This window comes from Leiobunum rupestre, chromosome 5 (genome assembly GCF_980474605.1).
Source record: "Leiobunum rupestre chromosome 5, qqLeiRupe1.1.hap1, whole genome shotgun sequence".
In the NCBI taxonomy this organism is placed as follows: Eukaryota; Metazoa; Arthropoda; class Arachnida; order Opiliones; family Sclerosomatidae; genus Leiobunum; species Leiobunum rupestre.
This window is the reverse complement of record NC_143388.1, coordinates 49,865,078-49,874,278: the sequence shown is the minus strand read 5'-3', so window position 1 is coordinate 49,874,278 and position 9,201 is coordinate 49,865,078. Positions and strand designations below refer to the sequence as shown.

The 9,201-nt window shown below is 36.7% G+C and overlaps 1 protein-coding gene across 1 annotated transcript; it reads right to left on the bottom strand.

The window, feature by feature from the left end:
• Positions 1-3,224: 3,224 nt before the first annotated feature.
• On the bottom strand, positions 3,225-4,574 carry LOC149945214 (uncharacterized). Its single transcript, XM_090176433.1, has one exon. It carries the CDS (start codon positions 4,572-4,574, stop codon positions 3,225-3,227), a length of 1,350 nt encoding a protein of 449 aa, XP_090032559.1.
• Between the last annotated feature and the right edge of the window lie 4,627 nt (positions 4,575-9,201).

Below are 9,201 nucleotides of genomic sequence, written 5' to 3'. Positions count from 1 at the left end.
TTACCTAATAAGGTGCAAAATTTTAATTTATGGGAGCAAAATGGAGCAAAATGGGAGCATATTTTGTGTGTGGAGTTTTATTGTAAATGTGAAATTTTAGGTTACCGTTAATTTAGCCCACCGCTTGAAAAATAAGTATTAAGGCTTAACCGAATCGGAGCAAATTAGAGCAAAATTGGAGCAATATTTTGATATTATCCTATTTGGAAAATTTCCATTTCGGCGGGCTAGCATTAAGTTGGCCCTTTGAAATTAAAGTTAGTTTTGTCAGTTAATTGATATGGAGCAATATTTAAAAACGATGGAGCAAATCGGAGCGATATTAGAGCATTTTTAAGGGACACTTTTTTTCTTTTATCTTTTACGCCTAGGCCAACTTAATCGAGCCTAATTGGCCCCTCTCTTTAAATGAAAAATTTAGTTGGCAGCTCTACGCATCTAGAGAAGATGGCCCTAAACTAAAGGTTTTATCCGAAATAGTGTATCCTTCGGAAGGAAAGACGTAGAAGATACATGTATTTATAAGAAGAGACGAGGAGAGCATTTGCTAAAAAGCTATATTGAAAGAGACGCTGGGACTCGTATAAACTGTTAACTAGCTCTGCATAGCGTAAAAGTACAAAAGAGACTTATAACTACTTGAAGGCTTGTAATCAGTTGTTTGAGAATGGGACCCTGCCTGCAAAAAGAGTAGAAGATTTGAATTCTACAGTACTCAATTCTTTGGAAACGTGCTGTATCTTTTTTTTAGATTTGGTAGAGAGGAGTGTTTGCGCCTGGTGATTGGAATAATCAGTCTGATATCTTATTCCAATCACCAGATGGTAACAGCAAGATCCTCTCTGCTTCCTTCAGCCCCCTCTCCCCCTCTCAATCAACAGAATATCCAATAACCAGAATATCCAATCACCAGAATAACTAATCACCAGATTCTCTCTGCTCTTCCCGTTCTCCAGAATTAGTTTTCCTTACACAGTTTTTTTTGGAGAATGGATTTCACCCCCTCTTTACCCCTCCCCCTGATCACCAGAATTCTTTAACGCTTCCATTCCCTATATCTCCCCAAGCCCTCTTTGTTCACCCCGTTAACCATAATTTCTAATCTCTAGGCAATAAAAACAAGTTATTTAAATTTAATTATTTTATTTTAGAACTTTGTTTACATGGTTACGTAAAATTGGTTCTTCAACTAATCCGATATTATATATAATTCGTTTAATTCGTAATTTATCTATATAATTGTAATTAATTCGATCTTCGTAAGGGCTATAAACAATTTCATTTAAAGATTTGAAACGAACTACCTTCTGCTAGTGCAGCTTGTATAAATAATTTAATTAAAAGTTCTACCTTACCACGCCTGACCGGAATAGAGATGAAATCGTCCTCCTCCAGTGCCGCTGACCTTGGTTGGGCCGGCATGTCCCATTCTTGCGAGATGTACTTTTTTTTCGATGGTGAATTATCCCTCGACGGACAGTGTGGAAAGAATCTGGCGTGTTCCCATTCTGGTACGTCTCCTGATTCCCAGTCTCCTAAGATTCCATGGCATTTGTAACATCGTACTTCATCGCCCCGTTAAATATAGTAGAATCCAGCCTCCGCTAGGATTTATTTGCCAACATTTTGATTTTTCCAGTGGTGAAACGTTTCAAGTCGAAACGCTTCGATGTCCATAACTGATCTAGACCAAATATTTTTCTATAGTTTCAAATGATACATTCTCTAAGCCTACATGCTAAGCCTAAATTTATCACTAAGCCTACTAAACCTAATTTTATCAATATGGTTAAATTTCTAGGCTAAAATTCTCAATATAAAACGCTTTTTTCAATATGCAAATTGTTTTAAATATGTCTAAAAATATAGTCTATTACAAAGAAAAAATTGTTACTTACTTTACGGTTGGAAATCCTTTGTCGAGCTGTAAAAAAAGACGGAACGATCCGACAGCAGGTCTTTACTCGTCAATGCTCCGAAGAGAAATGACGCGTGGGAGATTAATCAGTTCCTATCTTGTTGAGAGTAATTCATTACGTGATCTAAACTTCAAATAACCCTCAAATTCTGTTGACTGTCTCTCTCTCCGCGAGTTTAAACTGCCTCTAATGATTGACGTCACATATTAACCCACTTGAGTATTTGGAAAAAAACCCTTTGCTACTCGAACGAGAGTTTTGGAAATACCACGTTGAAGACATCAAAATCGAGCTCTCACTTGAAAATGTTTACGGAAAACTATCCTCTTGGAAAATTGAGCGACGTAGAAGATTGCTAAAAAAATGGGTAAGTGTTATGTTTTTTTCAATAAAGAGTCTTTTTTTTACTCGTAATGGTTACGGCTTTTCTACCACTGACGTAAGAAGCACTTTTAATTTTTCCACCCGATACATATTTTATTTCGGAAAAAAACTTTCGATTACACTCCAAGTAATCCTTTTAAAGGATAAAAACTAACCAGGGCATAATTGTAAGAAATCTTCCGATAAACATTTAAAGCTATAATACCTAACCCGCAACAAGTTTACCAAGAAATAAATACTGTATGTTGTTGGCTATTCAAATTTATATTTGGGTCAAATTCGTGGATTTCTCGCAACCAAAAAGAGAGGAGTGTTAACGTCTGGTGATTGGAATAATCAGTCTGATATCTTATTTCAATCACCAGATGGTAACAGCAAGATCCTCTCTGCTTCCTTCAGCCCCCTCTCCCCCTCTCAATCACCAGAATATCCAATCACCAGAATCTATCTGCTCTCCCATCCCCAACCGCTTTTTCTTATCGATCCATTCACCAGAATTTCCAATCATCAGATTCTCTCTCTCTGCTTCAGTGCCGGATTAAGACCCTGGGGGGCCTCTAGGCACAAGACTATCGGGGGCCCCCTTAGCACCAGTAACAGAGCGTAGCTAAACTAACACCTTTTGTAGATTTGACAAATTCGAAACTGAAAACCATTTTGCCTCGCATTTGGTATTTGGAAAAATGCTTTTCACCAATTCCCTCTTTTTGAACTCGATCTAAATAGACAAAAATCTAATTTCTCTGTATTTTCCCCGCCTAAAATGTAGCACTTACAAACGTCAGTGATTTTCACACGTGGAATGCGACAACGTAATAAGAATGTATTTATTTATATTAGGAAGAACAGGTATGTTGCGACAATCGTCGGGCACGTAGAACGCCTTGGCTCCGTCTCGCGCGGGGAGAAAGACAACGTAACTTAAACCAAAACTAAATGCCCTAGCACCCACACAAAGGAATGAACTATAATAGAAAGAAATTTTTTTATGTTGCAGATATTTACTTTTCTAATTTTTGCAGGTGCAAATCTCTCAATAATTACAGAAAAATCTTTATCTTTGACAAATTCATTTTCAATACACATTAGGCTCAATGCATTAAGACGTTCTTGATTCATTGTAGTTCTTTTCTCATTTTTAATGTGAGCCAGTTTTGAAAATGATCTTTCACCTTCGCAGACAGAGCATGGCATTGAAAGATAAATTCTCATTGCTATGGACACCTTGGGAAAACATTTATAACTTAGTATTCCTTTCATGATATCTAAAATTTTCGAATCTCTTTCAAGTTCAGTTAGTTCTCCGAGGTTATGAGCATCTTCCTTAACTTGTTCGTGAAAATGAATTATTTCGTTCTCAAAATCTTCACTGATGTCATTTTGATATTTTTCAATAAAACTGTGGGATAAGTTTCTCTTACTAACTAAGTCTTCGTTAAGAAAGTCAAATATAAAAGAAAACGTTTGGTGCACACTGTTGTAGGCAATAGCACGTTTGTCTAATTCTGTAATGAGGCTGTCACAGATAACAAAAAATGTTTGAGTCTTAAACTTTTCTTGTGGGGTAAAGTTGTGTTCCGAATTTGATGTTTCGTCACATCGTCTTTTTCGTTTGTGTTTGCGTTTCCCCTCAGCGCGATATAGTGGTTGATTTACCTCTTCATTTGAATCTTTCCTAGTCGTCAGGAATAAACGTTTGGCCGCTTCCTCAAATCGGATAAAATCATTGCGAACCACACGAAGGAACTCTGCTAGAGATTTTAGATGGTCCACAACGACCTTTAGATGAAGTCCTTCGGTTTGCAATAACTGGCTTACATTATTCATACTTTCTAAAATATCATTCCAAAATATGCACATAAAAACCGTTTCAAATTTTAAAAGTTTAGAAATGATAGTTTTAGCTTCATTTCGAGTGTCACTTTGTTGTTCAGCATCGTCTCGTAATATTTTCAAGGTATCGATTACTCCAACGTAATTTATTTTTAATCCGTTCGTAGCATCATGTCTAGCAGACCACCTTGTTTCGGAGAGTGATTTGACTAGAATTATTTTAGCTTTTGAATTTTTAGATTTTAATGTTTCCACTAGAAGGTTCCATCTGTAGGTAGATCCCGATAGAAAAGTATACACCTTTTGAACAATGCCGAAAAACGATACAGCGTCTGGGCAAACACTGGCAGAAGATTGGCCTACGAGATTAAGAGAGTGAGCGCTGCATGGCACATATTCGGCCAAGTGATTGTGCTTTTTGATTTTTTTGCACTCCATTATATTTACCAGACATATTAGGTGCGTTGTCATAGCTTTGGGAAAGACAGTTCATAATGTCCAAACCACAGTCAGTTAAATAACTTATAATAGTATCTGATGTCTTTCCCTTTGTGTGAGGTTATCGGAATAAATTTCAGGAACCTCTCTACAGGCACTAAAATTTTCGAATGTACGTAACGTATAATAAAAGTGAGTTGATCAACATGTTGTAAATCTGGAGTTTAGTCGACAATAATTCCGAAATATTTGGCTTTTTTTATTTCTTCTAAAATTAGCTGAAGAATGTGATCTCCTATTAATTGAATTAATTCCTCGAAAATAGTAGATGACAAGTATGACTGTTTGCCACGTCCACAATTACCATATTTTTGAATATGGTTTGCTAAAAAAAATCGTATTTTGACAACAATTCTAAAATGACCAGAAAATTTCCATTTCCAACTGAACCAAAGAGTTCATTTTCTCCCCGAAGCGCGAGTCCTCGTTGAGCAAGGAACAAAATAACATCAATAACTCGTTTTAATACGTGTTGGCAATATTTATATTCCCATTCATAGTTTATAGATAATGCATTTTCCAAACATCCTTTTCGATATCGATCTGACCATTTTTTAATTGATTTGCAGTTGTCAGTGCTACTTTCGTGACTTGATATCCTAGCGGTAGCGTTCTTCCAATCGTTAAATCCACTATGAAATTGATCGAAGTTGGAAGAAAACAATTTGCAAACGACGCAGTACACCATTTTGTTTTTCGTTGAGAAAATTAACCAAAACCGATCTACCTCTTCTCCATTTTGTAAATTTCTCTTAAACATTGATTTAGAAATAAATCGTTGTTTGCCGCTTATTGATTGCGATGTGGATTTAACGAAATCGGAATTTAAATTTTGGGGAATACTTTTTTTGTGTATCAAATAAGATATTAGATTTTCTCTTACTTTCCAATCAGCTGGATTGTCACCAAATACATCACTACAGACTGATTGTTCGATTGTTGTTACGTAATTAGTACGTTGAACATCTTGTTCGCCCTTTGTTTCAGTTTCTTTTCTTGAATTATTGTTTAATTGCTGACCTTGTTCCTCAATCGTTTCTGTAGCCTCTGCCACTGGACCATTATTTCCGCTGCTATAGTTTGAGTATTCAAACTTGTTGGAGACCGCAGAACTGTTGTCAATTCAAACCCCAAAGATGTTAACGGTTTTACACCTTCTAAAGATGACTTTATCTTTTTTAATTGCAATTTTCGTTTAGCCGCACCACTTTGGTAGTTTCTTTTATCCATTAAGAACAGTTAAAACCAAAACAATGACGGAAAAAAGAAGTAGTATTTACGAAACAAATTAGCAGAACTCATTCCTCTAACACTGGGAGCTAGAAGCAACAAACACAGAAAATAAAAATGCTTTAAAACCGACTGCGACTTACCGAAGTTATAAAGTTCGGACCGTATGGGTCTAACTAGAGCAAACGCGTATTCGTGGGGATGCATTTACGCTGAGCGTCTGGGGTAGGTGACAATAAACGCTACGTAACTTTCATCCCCCATGGCAGCGAGGAAAATATTTTAGTGCATAACTAGACTAGCTTCTATTTCAAGAAGGGGGGGGGGCACGACATCCAGCGACTATAACGGGGAAATCGTACCAATGGAGAAGTGCATTGGTTTTGAGGGATGGGGATGACAATCTGCCGCTAAAGGGGGAAATCGTGAATTACCAATATTAGGATTATCAAACTTCTCTTACATTTTTAACCCTCGGCACGATTTTTGGAATGTTTGATTTTCTGCTACGAGGTGGGGAAACTGGTGAGGCGCTTTTAGAAAATTTTAGGAGGTGCAAAAGTTTTTGATTGCAAGGTTACAAGGTATTCGTTTTCGGGGCTGTCTCACCACTCGAGCTTTCCGTAAATCGAGAAACAAGCTCAATAGCGTAGGATCTTCAGGGGCCCCCTGACTGTCCGGGGCCCCTAGGCACTTGCCTAGTGTGCCTAGTTCTTAATCCGGCACTGCTCTGCTTACCCCTCCCCCTTACACCCACCCTAAACTCCATAAATTTATGGCTATATTTTCTAATATCTAATCACCAGAATATCTAATCACCAGATTCTCTCTGCTCTTCCCATTCTCCAGAATTAGTTTTTCCTAGCACAGTTTTTTTTTGGAGAATGGATTTCACCCCCTCTTTACCCCTCCCCTGATCACCAGAATTCTTTAACGCTTCCATTCCCTATATCTCCCCCAGCCCTCTTTGTTCACCCCGTGAACCATAATTTCAAATCTCTAGGCAATAAAAACAAATTTAATTTTTTATTTTAGAACTTTGTTTACATGTTAGTAGGTACTATCAGATATTCCATTAGATGGTTATCTTGTACATTACACAATGAAAACAAAGTAAAGTAGCTAAGTTTACAGGTTAATTGATTATCTACGAGTAAATTGGTAAAATCTTGTAGTACTTCCGAGGGTGATTTAAAACAGCCAAAATAAGATTTTACTTTATGGTACGAATTTAATTGATCGGGGTACAAAAATAAACCCTCAAAAGTTTACGATATAATAATTCGTGAATTTGTTTAAGGTTTTTAACAATAGCTAAGTACATGCATTCGATAACATTTTTATGATCATTTAAAAGATCTATTTGAAACCGAATAAAATCAAATTTCTTTTGGAACTCACCGATTTCACGAGCTCCCAGATCCAGAACATGGCCGTAGGCTGAGTTCAATTTGATGTTGTTGGACGTGGCGACGATGGAAACGTTGTTGCCGTGATAGTCGATGATGTTGTGGGTTAGCGACGATGCTCCGGTTTGCGTAGCAGCGAAAAGTTCTTCTCAAAGAGAGAGTAGATTGTTGAAAGCTTCCCCCTGTGGCATTTTAGAGTCGGGCCGACGCCGGCTAGTGTCTTAAAAGAGAAAGGTCGGCCTACTGTCGGGCCACCCCACTCTGAAAGGTCGAAATGTCCTAGTAGAAAAGTAGTCCGTTGATCGACAAAAAAATTCGACTCAGAAAGGACTATGGACCGACTCAAAAATGACTATGGGCCGACTCAGAAATTACTATGGGCCGACTCAGAAAGGACTATGGGCCGAATCAGAAAGGACTATGGGCCGACTTCACAAAGGCATATTTCCGACTCGGAAACGACGTTGGGCTAATTTCATATACACACAATTCCGACTGTGAAACGACGTTGTGCCGCCGTCAAATTAAATCGCACTTCGGAACTCCCACTTAATACCAATTTGATGCCTTAACAGTAATTTAGCTGAGATTGAATCGATAATAATTTTCAATTATTTTGTAAACAAAAATGAGATATTTATATTAATAGAACTAATCCAAACAATATATACTACTGAAAATCTTTTGGCGAAGTACATAGAATTAATATAGTAGTGATATAGAAAAGAAACATTTTAATTAAGCTTATAGATTTTTAGACGTAAAAACAATTACAATTCAAATACTTTTAAAAAATATCATTATATTTTAATGTTGTAGTCTATTTTATATGTTATTAATAAAGCACATGACCTTGTAATTGCCAAGGCCTAACCGCTCATGCAAAACATTGTTCACAAAGCTATAATTAATTGATATAGATATTATTTATATTGATATATTATTGAAAAACTTACTTTGTTAGTTTCGATTTAATGTATTTCTCAAGATTTCAATTATGATTTTTTCATTATTTTTAATAGAAAATTAAGCGCACAAGTCAACAATTACACCTCTCATCTCAAGCAAGTTCGCCAATAAACTTCTAACATGTTGCTATTCCGGAGATGGCGCTGCGAAAGTATCAACTGGCGCGGGCTTTTGAATTTTTTAAACTATGAGGCGTTTGAAAAACGTTTGTGCTCGTATCAATAGGCCTATTTATTAATACATTTAAAAAATTTTAATCTATTTAGAGTATAATTAATCAATATCAATAAAAATCAGGAATTAATATTTTGAAATAATATCGTAAATCCCAAACCCCTGTAACACATGAAGTCGGTTTAGAGCAAAGACTGTATATACTTCGCTTACTAGACAGGCGTCTTCATACAAAAAACCTGTTAACACTTTCGAAACACGGGAGACGCCTTTGACCAGCCGTTAGAGGCGCCACTAGTAGCACTCTGAAGCGTGGGGAAAATTTTGACCAGCGTCTGCTATCGTATGCAAGTTGAGCCATTGAACACGCCAGTCTATTTATTATAGTCTTTGGTTTAGAGTCGGGGTACGGTCGAAAAGTCGGTTTATAGCATTGAGTTGGGAATAATTAGAGGTACAACTAAATCTGGCTGGAGCGGGATCAATTTCGTTCCATAAAGAGACTTTATCAACTTAATCGTTCTACCGTGGTGGCAACTATTGCAATTGAATTTTTTCGCGAATCTGATGCCAAATTGGAATGTATGATTTCTCGTAACAAACATACCTTTGAAGTTGTTTAAAAATAATTTTATTCTGTCAACACGATTCTTTTTAACTCAAGTTACGGTGAGTTAGCTAATAATTATTTATTTTTAGCCATATAACTTTACAAAATATAGATGGCGCTACCGCCTAATTATAAAAATGAATTTCGTACCGTCTTATCAGACTAGGTCCCGCGT